The sequence below is a fragment of the Aythya marila genome (genome assembly GCF_965140915.1).
Source record: "Aythya marila genome assembly, chromosome: 15".
NCBI classification, from domain to species: Eukaryota; Metazoa; Chordata; class Aves; order Anseriformes; family Anatidae; genus Aythya; species Aythya marila.
In genome coordinates, this window is record NC_139056.1 from 15,267,156 (window position 1) to 15,283,049 (window position 15,894).

At 46.6% G+C, this 15,894-nt stretch overlaps 1 protein-coding gene across 2 annotated transcripts in view; it reads right to left on the reverse strand.

Moving 5' to 3' along the window:
* Window positions 1–15,894, reverse strand: part of CACNA1H (calcium voltage-gated channel subunit alpha1 H) — a 220,781-nt gene that overhangs the window by 75,261 nt on the left and 129,626 nt on the right. Inside the window, exons 8-10 of one of the 2 annotated variants that reach the window (XM_082772861.1) lie at window positions 9,635–9,727; window positions 6,977–7,763; window positions 3,079–3,491 (exon numbers count right to left, since the gene is read on the reverse strand). In XM_082772861.1, the coding sequence (XP_082628987.1) occupies window positions 3,079–3,491; window positions 6,977–7,763; window positions 9,635–9,727 (1,293 nt within the window). The remainder of the gene's footprint in view (window positions 1–3,078; window positions 3,492–6,976; window positions 7,764–9,634; window positions 9,728–15,894) is intronic. The other variant, XM_082772862.1, reaches the window with a different exon arrangement.

A 15,894-nucleotide genomic window follows, 5' to 3' on the forward strand; every position in this document is an offset into this window, starting at 1 on the left:
TTTTGCCTCCAGCCTGGCACCTTGCAACCTCGATTCCTCATCCAGAAGTTAGGGACAATAATGCTTGCTTGCCTCAAGAGGGCTCCGTGCGACTTCTCCGCCGAGCCCTGCCATGTCCCGGGATGAAAGGCGAGGTAACACCAGGACTAGTGCCGCTCTCCTCCATGCCATATGTTGCTCAGCACCCTCCTTCCCTCCCACGCACACAGGATTGATGCCTTGGCTTTCAACAGCACCCCGAAATAAAAATGTATACGGTGTGACCATCTATTTGCAAAGCCACCGATGTCCGTATGAAGTCTGAGAAGCCAGAAAAGAAAAGCAAGCAACCGCTAATGATTTTTTTTTAAAGGGGATTGGGCATTTCCTTACAGATGGTGAGGTCTGGGGAGGGCTTCCCTGTGGGCTGTTGCAATGATTGCAGCCCAGTTTAATAAAACCAGTTGATGGCTGTTCAGCAGAACAAGCAGCAAGAATCACGACCAGGGAACTTGCTTGAACTGTTCCATCCAGAGCAAATGTCTCCATGGTCGGTGATTTTTTTGCAGGGCTTCAGAGCCCATACTGCTGTCTGCAGGCACAGAGGGCAGGAGGTGTCCCCATGAACCTCAGGGAGAGAGTAAAGAGGATGAGAGCCAGGAGAAAAACAGAGAGTAGCTAGCAGGCTCCTAAAACCTTGGGGAAAGGCAAAAGGAGACAACAGTAATGCCCGTGCCTGGTTAACAGCCTGGGGAAGGCTCACACCTTCTCGCCTTGTAATGCCTGGTCTGAGCAGAGGTGTGCTGTGACTGAGCAGTGTCTGTCACACGGTAACCAGAAAGCTGTGATTAAACGTTTTTTCCTGGCGTGGAGCATGGCATAACCAAAACGAGCCTGTCTCACCTCCCACCATCCCAAAACCATGCTGTGGGTTCGTGACAGCTTTGCCCAGGCATCTGCTCCTTATCTCCGCACAAGACCAGCCCCCCACCACGAGCCTTGCAGCCAATTCTCACACGAGGGGGTCTGTGGGTTCTGAAATCGCCACGCCTTGCTTGCAGAAGCCCCCAGACTTTCATGCCAAACAGTTTGGGAGCCCAGAGGCTTTTTCTTTTGCTTTCGGATGGTGTCTCAGACTTGGGCAATGCCCGGGAGGTCATTCTGTTGATAGGAGAGTGCTTGCACGAGGTGTTTCGAAGCTGGGCTCTGACAGCTCCATGGCTCGTTATAGCAGAGACACTTTGCAGTCAGGCACGTGGAGGAACTTTTACAAGTTTCACTTCAAAATTCCTCCCTTTTTATTGGGCCCAAGCTGGGCCATGCCTGTGAGCAAAGCTGGCAGGAGTCTGACGTTCCCTAGCCAAAAGCCTTGGGATCTGTATTGCCATTGGCTTTGAGATGGTTTAAAGCAAATCTTTTACAAGGTAAAATTCAATATAAACCTGCTAGCTTGAGTTTTCCTTTGTTAGCAGCAAGGATGCAATTATCACAATTTGCCTTTGTACGAGTGATTGTGGACAGACTCCATGCGATCCCTGGGCTTTCTTGCTGCAGCCTGCCTAAAGTTTTCCCCCAGCACCCATCAACGGCAATATCCAAGGACTGACAAAGCTGTATCCGCCTGACAAAAGAGTATCCATGCAGAAACACAGCCGCTGTGAGGAATGAATGGTCTATTCAAAGGTGACCGACAAGGTGTATTTCCTAATTTTAAAACTTGTTGTGGAACAGCTAACCAGACAGAAAGCTGACAGCGACAGCTCTTTCTTTGTTGGGTTTGGACCCTTTCTGCTGTAAACGTGAACTAATTTATTGTTGTACAGCCGAGGTTCACGTGTTTTAGCTGAGTACTCGCTTTTCTGAAAGAAAATATGCCTCAGACAGCATAGAAGATGGCATATGGCAGTACAAAACACCTAAGTGGGAAGAAAATAGAGGAGTAACACTTTGGAGGATTGTTTGCCATAGTTCTGAGAAGGACTGAATCCTGGGAAATGATGGAGAAGAAAATGCAGAGCTTCTTGTCCTGTCTGCCCTTCCTCCTGAGTAGACAGACTGTGGCACAGAGAGAAGGAGTAGCTTTATAAATACTGTCTTGTTCTTTATTCTGCAGGGGAGATTTGGGGGAACGTTGGTGAACCTTTGGCCAGAAAATCAGTATGAGGATCTCCTGGCCCTTCTAGGAAGCATTTTCCGAACCCAACATAGAGGCAGCATGAGAAACTCCAGAGCACATCTTCAGGAAACGGTTGAAAGTAACCAATTTTTCAGATAAAAAAGCATAGCTTTCCCCAGAGTGACCAACTGGAGCTACCAGATGACTCACCCCTCTCTCCCATCCTACAGCCCCTTGGCTCCCATCAGCCCACAAGGACAAGCTGTCCTCCGCTGCCAGCACTGCTTTCTGCCATCACCACGTTCAGACTAATATTGGGAACAGCATGATTTCTCTTTCCTCCCTCCAAGCACTTAAAAGAAAGACCTACTTGCACCCTAGGAGATCAAATTAAACAGTTTGGAGCCTCCAGGGAGAAACTCAATTTTTTTTTTTTCTATGTTGCTTTTAGCATTGCCTGACAGTTGAAGTTTTTATTTAAAGGTCCAGGATCAAAGGAGAAACTTCGACATGGGTTATCTGCACAACGAGGTGCAGCTCCTGGGGAGGTCAGTTTCATGCCCACATACCACCATGCACCGCCACCATCGGACCAAAGGATCTGACTTCCCCTAGAACAACTCACGCCTGTATGAATAATTCACAGCAAATAACTTACACCGTCGGGCTCTGAGCTGCCAGGTCCTAACACACACATTTAAAACTCTCCACACCTCAGTGGTGCTGACAGCCGCCTTCCAGGCTTTTCACACACAGAACAATGCTTCTGCTCAACACACGCCATCAGGATCAGCCCCTTGATCCCATTTGGTGCTTCCCACCTGTATGAAAACCTCTCACTCCTCCTCTGGCATGGCTTTGCTGGAGCCAGCCCATGCCACCATGCGAACAGGGAGCACCCCAGGCACTGCAGGGAGCCAGCACACAGCGAGCACCCAACACCACAAACCCACAGGGCTCTCGAGGCCATCCCCACAACTCACCTGCTCGTGGTACTCGATGCCCATGCTCAGCGTGTTGATGAGAATGGCGATCATAATCCCCCGGTTGAAGTACTTGCTTTCCACGATCCTCTTCAGCTTGCTGCCGAACGCCTTCCACAGGTGGGTGACCTTGTTCCTCTCCTTGGGCTTCTTCTTCCTCCTCCTCCTCCTGCTGTGCTGCTGCTGGAGCTGGTCCCTGTGGTCGCCGTGCCGCAGGTCCTGGGTGAACTCGTAGACGCCGTTGCTGTCGGAGTCGCAGCTGTCGGACTCGCTGAAGGCGAACTCGGGATCCTCCAGGAGGCTGGCGCAGAAGGGGCAATCCTGCAGCTCGCAGGTCAGCGTCCCCCCCGGCGGGCTGGGCAGCGGGCAGGCCGCACTCAGCCCTGACAGCCGGCTGGATGTCCGCCGCAGACCTGCAAGGGGAGATGTGCACCGTGAGCCCTGCACACCCACGGCCTCCCCTCGACATGGTGGACAACCCTCTGTGTCCCTGCACACCCTTGACATGGCGGACTGCCCTCTATCCCCCCACACAGGTGGTGCTGGTCTCCCAACACATGCTCAATTACACCTAATAAACCCTTCTAGCACTCTATCTAACCAAGCAATTCTCATTTTGCCTCAATTTTCCCTTCCATTCCACTCTGCCCAAGCCCTGCCAGCCACCCTCTAGCCCCCTCCATGGCTGTGGGGCTGAGGGACCTCTCTCCGCGCAGCATGGAGGCCGTTTTGTGCTCTGCTGCTCAGGGAGGACTGACTGGCACACCTCTCATTTCCAATTATTTTTGATTATATCTGACCAGGCTAATGTCATTAGTGGTGATCTGAGCACTATCAAGCTGTTACAAACGATTTAGGTAGAGCTTCCATTTAGATAGTAATGAGGTGGGAGAGGGAGAAATGGACCAAAGGTGGCTACAGACCACGGATCACAGCTCGGAGGGTCACGTAGTCCCTTTAGTCTCCTTCATCCCTCCTTCAGCCTTTAATAAAGCTCAGGTGTATTCGTTGCTTGAGGCACATGACTGAGTGTGCAAGGTATTTTAAAATCAAACAAACACATTACCACATGGTTTGTGGTGTGAGGAGAAACGCTGGCTGCCGTCACAGAGCCAGGGCACACAGACGATGTGGCCAAGTGTAATGAGGATGAGTCAGGTGGAAATGGAACCAGATTTTGTTTCCTCATATTCAGGAACGAAATTCCTGATTTCGTGATATTTAGGAACCAGATACTAATGACAGGGAAAAAAAAAAAACAAAAAAAAAAAAACAGGAATGTAATAAACACCACTTGAATGTGATCCTTCCAACAAAATGCCATCGAACCATTAATGAACATCTTCCTTGATGGAAAATAAGGTGTAGGTGACACTTTTCCCCTGGTACATGCCCCTGCCTGGAGGTTGGATGGAGATACAGACACATTTTGGGGGGGACCAGGCACAAAGGCAGTCAGTGCTCCTGGCTCTGGGCCCAGGAGCTTGGAGCTCACCCAGCAGTAACACTGCTGATTTCAGCCACTCCTGGCTGACACTCGAGGACATCTTTAAAGAGAAGGCAGCAGCAAACAAATAAAGCACCTTGTTAGATTGAAAGCTGGGTTCTGACAGGAGACAAAATATATTTTACTTGCCTGAATGTCACTGAGATATCACTGGCTTTCAAAACAGTCTCGCAGGAGAGAACTGTCCTCCTTCTGGTCTTTACATCAAAGATACCAGGAAAAATATTTGCCCCCTTACTCAACCTGCAAGCAGCAGTGGTCAGCGCTGCACACCAGCTTGGTGTTTCTGATTGGGACCGGTCAGATGAGGAAACACTGGAACATGGACCCAATAGTGCAGATGGCAGAGGCAGTGGGCTTGCCAGATGTCCTGAATGCTATCAAAGTGTTAAAAATTATATGAAAAACACTGGCGCCGCAGATGTCTTCAAAATACCAGAGTCTCCTTGGCTGCCTGCTAAAATAACCTCACAGCATTGCAGGGCACGAGAACGTGGAGGAACAGGCTGTACTTTGTGCTGTTCAATTCCACAACAAAAGAAGGGAAGAGAATACTCTCTCCCACAATTACATCTTTCCCAGCGGACACCAACCTTGCTTCCAGCTGGGCCTGAGAGTGCCCTGGCTGCTAATGCCTGCTTAATGCTCTCAATTATCACTTGTGTGCTCCCCTTGCACAAATCTTGCAGTGAACAGACTCTGCTTGTTGTCTGGTGAGAGTGGAGAGAGAATTAAGCGAAACGGCCCTTTGTTTGCCCAAAGGGGCACAGGAGGGCTGGGGGGTGCTTGTGAACCCACCTCACCTTCCCTGTCTAGCACAGGGTGGAAGGGAAAGGCTGGGCATGGACACATTGAGACAGGATCTCCAGATGGATTTGGCCAACTTGCTTCCCATCCTAGCCCCTGTGCTCCTCAGGGTGCCACATAAAGCTGCTGCTCACCAGCAAAGAGCTGCTGTGTCCACCTACTTCCTCTAGATAAAACCACATTTCTGAGAGAGACAAAAACAGTTTCAGGAGATTTGTTTAAAACATTTTGTTATCCTTTGGGCTGAATTGCCTCTGTGAAAAGAGGATACTATAATTGTGTTATTAACAGCAATTCCATCTAACCTCAAGCTTCTGAAGAACCACCAGAGGCCACGTGAAAATCTCCAAAGTCACTGGAGTGGCCCTGGGGTGTTGCAGGTGTGATTGAGATCTGGGGCTTCCTTTGCTGGGATGAGCCCCAGCAGCAGATCCCCGTGAGCACGGAGAACCAAACCTCTGACTTGAGCGCTGCCTTCCAAGCAACAGCTCTTCTGCTCGTCCTTGGTTTCCCAGTTCCAGACTTCTGTGGAGCCTGGGCTTTTATCTCAAGGTAAATACACAGTCTCATAATAACCTTCATTAACTTGCATAGTTAAAGATGTAGCAGTGATTCATATAAAGCCCTTGCTTAACAACGGAAGAACATTGCAACTAACCTTGCCCCTCCTGCCCTCCTGCTAAGCTTCCAAAAGTACAGAAATGTCTGCCGAAGGCAATTTCTCTATAAACAATCCACTTTACCCTTTTGTATGGTCACTTAAAAAAAAATATTAACAAAGACAAGCCACCCAACCTCTTTGGCAAGCAACCTTTACTGTGACCTCCCTCAAGCTAGGCTTGGTATTTTTTCAGCACATTCATCACTAGGATAAATATTTGTGTCCATGCACACACAGATAAACAGTTTTGGAAAACACAGGCATTGATAAAAACAGATGATGAGTTTGGCTTAAAGAGATTAAAAAAAAAATTGGAAGCTTGATCTTTTTGACTTTTTACTGTTTGAGGGCTTAAAACTATTTTTTAGGTGTTAGCTCCAGCCATGAGGACTGGAAAAAATTTGCAAAATAGAAACCTAAGTGTTGCATGTAATCACTACACCAGCACTGGATGATTTATATGAGAACAGAGATAAAACTGCACTAACTAGCAATGCTGATGTGGCTGCAGTCTGTACAGATAAGAATGGGACAGAGAAACACGAGTCCCTCACATGTTTTTCATTCAGTCAGACTGAAGGGAGATCCAAATCTGCAGTAACACTCAGTTCTACATTTCTTCTGCACATGGTGAAAGAGGAGAGGGGAAGCATCTAATGGGAAAGGAGCCTTCAGCAGTGGCCTAAAGGCACTCATCCTGCATCTTGCTTTACTCAATGACTGCAAATACAAGGCTAGAAGGAGCAGAGCTCTCAGTCCCTCAACCTGTCCTACTTTTGGCTTCTGCGCTTAGCTCAAACATCATTCACAAAACAGCTGCCACCTTCAGCACACTCCTTGGCTATCATTAACCCCTTAACTCTTGAGCTATTTGCCCTATGCCCAGTTCTCCTAAGCAAAAATATCTGCTCATTTGTCCTTACCATGCTCTCCTACCAGTTGCTGCAGCTTCCCATAAGAATCCGTGCCCAAATTTACAGGGCTGTTAACCACCGCCACAGGTGAGTTGCCGTTCTTCTTTCCTTTGGGAACTGGCACAGAACTGCCTTTGCTCGTTGGAGAAGGCAGGATGGTAGGATAGTTGCTGCCATGGTTGGAGAGTCCGGCAGTCAGTTTAATGCTTGCAGGGGCATTGGAAGACTTACAGTTCACCTGTGGTCCTTCAACGTGACAGTCTGCGTGGTAAATGCTGTGCACAGACTCTGAATCTGGAGGAGGTGCGGGGCTCTGCAAGTTGGGTGATGAGGAAGGAAGCATCAGTTTGCCTCCGGGCTTCATGACCTTGAGTTCCAAGTCACAAATCTCAGGGTTGGAGCGCGGCCCCCGAGGGCTCCCGTTGCTGATGTGGTAGTGGTGGTGATGGTGGTGGTGGTGGTGGTGGATGAGGTGATGGATGGAGGTGATGCGCTTTTTGCCTCGGCGGCTCTGCCCATTCGTGGTGCTGTTTGGGTTCACTTTTTTCCTGCGCTTGCTCTGCCAGTTATTGTACAGGCGTATTGTCCGCCGTTTCACCTTCCTGAAGATGTGGCAGATGTACTTGAGCAGCTCCTCGTAGCAGCTACCTGGCTCCGAGAAGCTGGCGATTGTGCTGTCATTGGAGAGATAACGGGCCCGCTGCTCCTGCATCAGCTGGTTCTCCCGCTGCTTTGTTTCAGAAAACTGTGTTGCTATCACAACCAGGCACAAGTTAATCATGAAGAAGGAACCAACCTGGAGAAAACAAAACAAAAGGAGTTAGCAGAGACTCTACGGAGCAACACGTGCGCTTCACCACCACATGCTGTCTGGACTTGAAGCATTGTTCTTAGAAATCCCGAGATTTCCAAATGTGCCAAATCTCAGGGTCTGCTCACCAAATGTTATGTCAACATGAGCCTGAGCTGCTAAATTTGCTCCTAAACCACGTTAAATTGTTCTGGCGATGGTGAAGAAAGCTGTTAACAATAGCCTTCACCACTTTCCTCCCTTCAGCGGTGATGACATTTGCCACTAACGCAGGGTGCATGAAACACAACGTGATCAGTCACCACAGCAAAACAGATTACTAGGAACCACCCGGCCAACCCACAAGGAAAGATGGCCTGCAGTCCTGCTTGTGCTGAACTCAAACTGCCTCCTCCTCCAGCACTTCACGCCCTGGCACAGGCACCCTCATTTTGAGGAGGACAGTCAGGGTCCTTGTGTTGGTACTCTTGTACCAATCTGGCACAGGGAAATACATCTCCAGGAGACTCAGTGCTCCTGCAAGAGGCCTGATTTACTGCCTGGGTGAGCTGACGTGCTCTTGGGTGATATCAGGTTTTCAAAATGAAGTCCCAAGGACAAGAATGCGAAGTGACCTAAGACTACATCCTTCCCTCAGCTGCTGAGTCCACAAACTGGCTTTTCATCACTTGAGTTCATAAATCAGCCAAAGGAAAATGTCAGATATTCCCATCAGAGGATCTCTGTCCTTAGGCGTGAAAGGGACTGACGTCAAGAAAGTGCCACTGCCTACATAGCCAAACCTCTGTGCTGGGCTCAGTAGGAGACGTATGGATTTAATCTGGGCCATTGTCTGGAGAATCCTCGGGGGAAGCTGGTGGGAGATGGTTTGCGGTGTTATTCCCCAATCTGTAATATCAGCCTGGAGAAGGCTTGAGAAGCAGCAATTCCCAGCTCCAAGTGACTTGGGGATTAGTCACCTGGCTTTTCTGCAGGGATCCGCATGCAGACAAGAGCTCAAAGGAGTGGAACGTAAATCTCCACCATGCATGGCAAGTTGCTAAAGGCTCAAAAATCATTGACTTCAGAATGCTATCCATTACTGGGAAACTCTCACACTGCCCTGATTCACACAGTGGTTGGAGCTGTGGTGGTTCGACTTTCCAAGGCCTTCAAAACCACAGAGATGGACAGAATTATATGCAAAAACACCCATCCACAACAGCACTTTGAAGTGCCTCTGTCCCACGTCCTACCTGACATCTGTACAGAATTTTTCTCCCTGCTCTCCTCCTGACTTAAGCATTTCTTTTCCACAGATGTAGACCCCTGGGGAGGGTTGTGCCCTTTTTTTTAAAAAAAAAAAAAGAACCCTGCTAACCTGGGATGACAGCTCCTGAGGGAAACCTCCAGTGAATAATACTTTGTTTCTAGGAACAACAGCACCATTAAGATCTCAGAAAGGTGTGCTGCTATCATTACCATTATTTCAAAGGCTCACGGGAAACTCAGCAACTGTTTGAGTGCCCTTCATTGAAATAAGCTGTATCTTTGCTTTTTGTTCTGATCAGCAGTTGCTTGGCAAGGCACGATAGTTAGGACACACCAAGGTGACAAGACCAAGACTGGGGGACTAAGAGAGAGGGAAGACCATATGGCTTGACAAGCTGTGACTATGCATCACGTGTGACACTAAAAAGTGCAGAGCCTGTTGTAGCCAATAACCTGTCCTACAGCACTAATCACAACCTGCATGATTACCCTTTATGATGGGAGGAAGGTCTCATTCTGAATCCCAGTTAGCTCTGTGAAAAGCCCAGGAAACAACTGTACCCCATAAGGACAAGGAATGGGAGCATTTCACGGTTCATACTTACTATTATAAGTAATATAAAATATATAAAATTGTAAAAAGAATGTGCATCCATCACATAATACATGATGTCAACCCATCCTTCCAGGGTTATAACCTACAGAAAGACAGAGAAAGAAAGCGTGAGAACAGGAGTCAACCAAAAAGTTAGTCAACATCAGTCTTCTGGTACTGGTCACTCCACAGCATCTCTCAGCATCCATCCAGACCCGCTGCGCTTCTTTTCCTAGTTGGCTTAGGATGGCAGCAATGTGCGACCAAAGGACTGGCCTGAGGTTTCCACAGAAATCTGGCACAATTAAAATGAGAAAACAATACAATAAAACACCTGAAACACTGGTTTTGAGCCAATGCAAAGAAATTCTAAGGAAGGTTTATAAACAAAGCAGAGGCCTTCCTGTGCAGTGCGCTGGGCTTTTACCTTAGGATCCTGGTTTTGTAATGCTACCTGCAAAATTCTTAAGTTTTTAAACCCAATTTTGTTTCTGTAAAAACTGATTTCTTTGTGATACTTACTCGCTCACCATTGCAACTACATCACCAACATCATAGCAGGAAAACATCTGAATGGAAGACAGTTACTTTAATTAAACGGAGAACTGATTTCATACTTGTTTTCTCAATCTTCCTTCTACTAAAAAAGAAGCTGAGGATTTAATTAACACCACGCAGGCTGTGTACACAGCAAAGCAAATGATGCCATGTAATTTACACTTTTTATTTAGATAAAACGTACCAAACTTCTAGTGCCATTTTGCTACTGGTTCTAGAGCTGAAGCTCCAGCACAATTTCCAACCAAATCAAAGCTCCTTTCTGAATGAATTTGCACTGATGCATCCTGTTTGCTATGCCTGATGCCAGCCTTAGTGGCCCTAGCACAAAACCCAGAATTGCCTGCTGCCTTCAATTTCAGTGGCATCATTCCCAAGTTTAACCATGCCTGCAGCAATGGAACTGAGTTACTGAGCCTGCCTGAGACTGTCAGAGCTCACGAGTGCTGGAAGAGAGACACTCCTTACTCCTAATTCCTCTCACCCTAAAGTCAAACGTGGCGATAACTTACCGGCAAGTTTTCAAACCCATTTCCCACGTTGAAGCACACTTAACACCCACCACTCAGCAGGGTGAGAGGGAGCCATCGTCAGTGCTCGCACCACCTCTGCAGCAAGGCAGCACATACAGGCCCACACGAAAACCAATAAACCTGATCTGCCATGGAGCGGGTAAAAATTGTCTCTGCAGCTGTTATACTCTGTCTGCATTGCTAAAGACTTGGAGCAATCAGGTCTGATGACGTGCTGAGTGCATTTACACAAACTGCACCCACCTCTCCTGGTCCTCATTACGTGCATTAGGTATTCTTTCACATCACATCCTTGCTGCTGGTTAGGGATATACAGATGCCAGAGAGCAATGCTGTGCTTCCAGTAGCGTGGGTTGAACAAAAATGAAGAGAATGCTTTTGGTCAACGTGAACTCCAGAGACTGATCTCTGGTGGAAAGCATCCAGCAACAGACACGTTCTGTGCTGTTATTCCCCCTCAAGTCTGAGAACGGGTTAAGCTGTCTGGGCAGACACTGGCAGCAATCAGTCTGTTCAGTGGTATGAAATGGACAGGCAATCAAACTCAAACTGCCCTTTTCTGCCTTTCTTTTAACACGGCTGAAACATTTACAGAGAGCACAGTTCCTTCCAGCCCCTTCCCTTGTGTGTGTGAGCAGTCGATGATCCCTCTTTTCTCTGCGGTGCTTTGTAGGTTCACCAGGAAAACGGAGGGATCATATGGGGGGAGGAAAAAGGCTAAACCAAATCACTGCCTAAGAAATTGTCTCCTTTGGGCTGTCCAAAGTCCCATCCTTCCATCCCCTCTGTTTAGACGGGTGTCTCAGAGTGAGGCCACCCCAGCTGCCACGGCAGGTGCTCCATCCATTTACACTCAGGGAGGAAAAATGAGCCCAGGGACTCTGAGCATATCAGCTACACCTCCTCACCAAATAAATGTACGAAACAGATTAAACACAGAGCCCTCTCTACAAAAGGAGTTACCTGACGGCTGCTGTTGGGCTTCTGCAGGCACTGCCAGCCCCCCATCTGGGAAGCAGCTGCTGAGACAAGAGTGAGGGCCAACCAAACATTTAGAGAGGTATTTTTCTTGTATGCTAGACAGCATTTTCAGCAAAAATTAATCAACACACCACATTTCTCCTCTGGAGGGCTGAAAAGGCTCATCCAGCTCGCAGAATATTTAAGATGCAATTAGAATTTGCATTATTTACTACTCACTTGTAAAGCACAGGGACACAGGAGGAATAAACAGACGGCTGGGCTTTTGTTCTCCTGTTTGACATCTTTGTGGGTTCATTCTTGGGCTCATCACCCAGTATAAATGCAGCAGTACCTAGGGGAGGATTCCCGAGCTGCCGAGGATTAGAGAGTACTAACAATCCTGGAAGAGAGCGTGCTCACAGACATCTGTCTTCTTTTTTTAATCAAATAGCTCTGGAGAAATGCAGGACAACACACATGCATGGCCACCTGTCTGGACTGAAACGGTCTCTATGACTTTTATAGCCTGATTCTTGCCATGCTGAGGACTTCTTTCAGGCTGTCCTTTAAAGCACTCCAAATGACTTTACATGTGCATTTTTATCTACTCCAGGATCCCGTTGCATATCCCCAGGAAGGCCTGGGTGTAAATGGGAACCAGACCATTTGAATTTGCCAACAGCTGGTCTATCCACCATGAGCTAAATTCTTTAACTATTTTTGGAACCAAGTCAGAGGCATCTGCACTGGTGCAAGGTTCCCCGCTGCAGTACAGCATCTGATCCTTTACATTTATTCTCAGAGCAGAAGAACTCAGAGGGAAAGCTAACAACTCCTTCTATTCTCCCATGAACACTGATACATTTCTTCAGTACTACATGGACTACTGTTCCTCCCTTGAGGCATCCTGGATGCAATATCACCTACTTTGCTAAGCAGAAATGACTTCTTCCACTCTGCAGTTTCCAATCTGATTAATCTACTTGACTGCAGCGCCAGCATTTGGCCCTCCAAGCTCTTTACAGATGTCTTCCAAGGACCTGGAGCACCTTTCTTGTGCTTTCCAATCTCGGCAATCCATTCTCAGTAATTAAATTCTGTTCAAACCACGATTGTTCACAGACAGACATATTAAACAGCCCCTCCAAATGTACCAGTTCAAAGCTTCCAACAAACGCAACATACAATTATTTATCAACAGAGATAAGATGGCAAGAAACACGTTTTCTAATTCTGCTCTGATAAAAAAGATGCTCGAGATATGTGGCCCACTAAAATCATCAGCTGCAGGGAAGTAGCTGAAAGATTCAATTAAGATGATTGGCTAGCATGCTCTGGAGGATGCTGCCAACTGCATTCACATGCTGCAGACCCAGAAGGAAAGGAGGCATTGCCCCCTTAGCATAGCAAAAGGAGCTTGGCCTCCAGAGGACTGAGGCTCTGGTCAGAGAACAGAGACGTCACCTATCCATGAGAGATCCTGTGTGATGCTCAGTGCAATTCTTGCCTGCTCATTCAGCCCTGTACATCTTACACAGCAAGGAGAGGAGAAATTGTTTTTTCTCCCATTAATACCTTAGAGGCAAGACTGAGTGCCCTGACTCTTGCACCTGATTCACTCTCCCATCAGAGCAAGGATTTAACTGAAAGCTCACCGAGGTGAATGGAAATACAGATTTTGACTTCATCGACCTTTGGCTCAGACACCATTCATGCAGTCTCTTGTCCAGCAGCCCCTGATCAGGTGAGCAGGATGGGAGCAGACAGTCAGGTTTCTTAAGTCTCCTGTTTTGTGATTCTGCTCCTCTGGGTTTGCTCACGCCACAATAATCTCATCAGCTCTAACAACGATGCTCATCTGATTTATGGTAGCGTAATTGGGGACAGAATCAGGTCTTCCAGTCAAGCTAATCAGAATCAATCTAAAACTCCAGAGTGGAAATCACAAGGGAGATGTAGATTAAAGACACTGGCAATTAACTCAGACCTCCTCATTGTTCCCAGGGAGACAGGAGGTTTACATTGTTTTTTTCTGGGGTCACTTGAAAGGTCTCTGCAGAACAATTTCTTTTATTATGTCAAGAAGTTTTCACCATAAAAATCCTTGTCCTTGTACTCTGCCAAAATTTTTGCAAGTTCTTGGCTATACTCCATTCCAGAGCAGGTTATTTTTTGCTTTAGTGTCACTTAAGAAAAAGGAAAAAAAAAATAAAAAAAGAATCATCTGGGAAAGAAAAAAACAAACCCAAACACCACAACACCCAAACTCCAACCCAAACAACTTTACTTAATAAAGTCAAACACTGAATTATTTTCTGTGTATTGAAAAGCACTAATGGTTGGTGCCAGATAGATCCCTGCAGACAAATCAACCTTGAGATGCCACTCCTGTGATTAACTGAACGAACTTCATGTGCAGAGACAACATCCTCAGGTATGGGAACCAAAATTAGTGTCTCACACCTTGACCAAAACCCCTAAAATGCATAGCTCTGGTAATAAAAAAAATCCTTAGCTGTTGATTTCAGAATTGCAGGTGCTTGTTCAGCTCGGCACCTGGCTGAAGCAGGAGGTGATATATAGAGAAACCCAAGCGTTTCCAAACCATTTGAAGTGTTCATTTTAATTGACACATATAATTTGCACTCAGTCTCTTTTGGCCTAACCTGGGTCCTCTGGGGACAAGATGGGCATTATCTGCATCAAAATCAATTACGTTAAACTGAACAGCAACTGAGTACTGCCACAATCATTATTAGTATTATTTTAACCTCTTATCTTATTTCCCTGGCTGTGCTGCACAATTTTTCTTTTTCTTTTTCATAAACTTCATCAAGACAAGATACAGTGATATAAATTGTGAAAGGTATTAATTACTATGATGTTCTCAGTGAATTCTACAAGGCTTTCAGTATTCATTTCAGAAAGCCTTATCTCTGTATTTTGCCCTCTCAGGAACACTGACTTGGCTAGCAAGTGCTGACCAGTGCAAAATGAAGTATGCCTTTTCTGTATGCAATGTGCTTGGCAGCTAATCAAATCACTAACTATTTTTGAAGCCAATTTCATAATTTCAATTATTTTCTCATGACACATGTTGTTAAGTAACCTCCGCAGTCAGAAAAACAGGTTTTATTGTATTCTGAGTAAGGTCCTTTGAAGAGATTCTCCTTTCACTTTGAGGGCCTGCTTTCTTTACACGCCTCTGCTCTGAAAAGCAGCCCTGCAAACCGGAAGATAAAAGGAAATGGTGCAACCTTGCATTTGTCTTGGATTAGAGACAACCTCTCAAGTTTGCCCCATGCAAGTGTGATCCCTGGTTAGCACTACCAATGGTGGATCCTGAAAAGCAGAGTGCAGCCAGCGTGCAATAAGGTTGGAGAGGTCGCTGATGCTGTTACTGGTGGCCCTGAGCATCACGAAACTGAATTTAAGAGCTTAAAATTACATCAAAACTCAACAACTTCTTCTGCAAAAGCAAGGTTAGTCGCTGTCTCCCCATTTTGCACTAAATAAAGCAAGATCTTCATCTGATAGCAAAAACATCACTGATTTCAGATGACTGCTGCTTATAACAAATCACATCTCAGTCCATATTCATGAGGTTTGATTTACGGTGATAATTATCCTGTCTTCATTGTTTGTGTAAAGTATCTTATGCACAGGGAATGTATTTAACTGTTTAACTTCAGCAATAATGAGTCCATTATCACAGAGAGACATCAATCAGTTTTATAGCTGAGCAAAGCTGAAGGATGAAGCATCTGCAGCAAAAAGGGAACCTTATCCAGGCTGAGAGCCCTGTTACAGCTGGGTGTGCCATACAGGGACAAACAACAGCACTCCTCCAAACACTGCTGTCAGGATCTGTATCAGTTTGGGGTACTGGCCCCAACGCAAACAGCAAGGGTTTTTGTTACTATCATTTTACCTTGCTTCAAATTATATTAGAAACTATTAGGGACAAAGGGTGCACAGCTTCAAGTGGAAATAGCCCTCTGCAGGACTATGATGTGAACGTGTTCCAGGTGTCCCAGCTTTACTCATTGATGCTAATCAAAAGGGGGGCTCATTCTGCAGGATGGATTTGCCAGCTCACAGTCTGTAGGCAGTGGTGTGGGGACTGTGGGACAAGAGAACTGAACCCTGGGCTTGGTATATGGGTTTCCCCTCACACTATAGAGTGTGACAGCAACAACTGATGATGGAGCAGCTT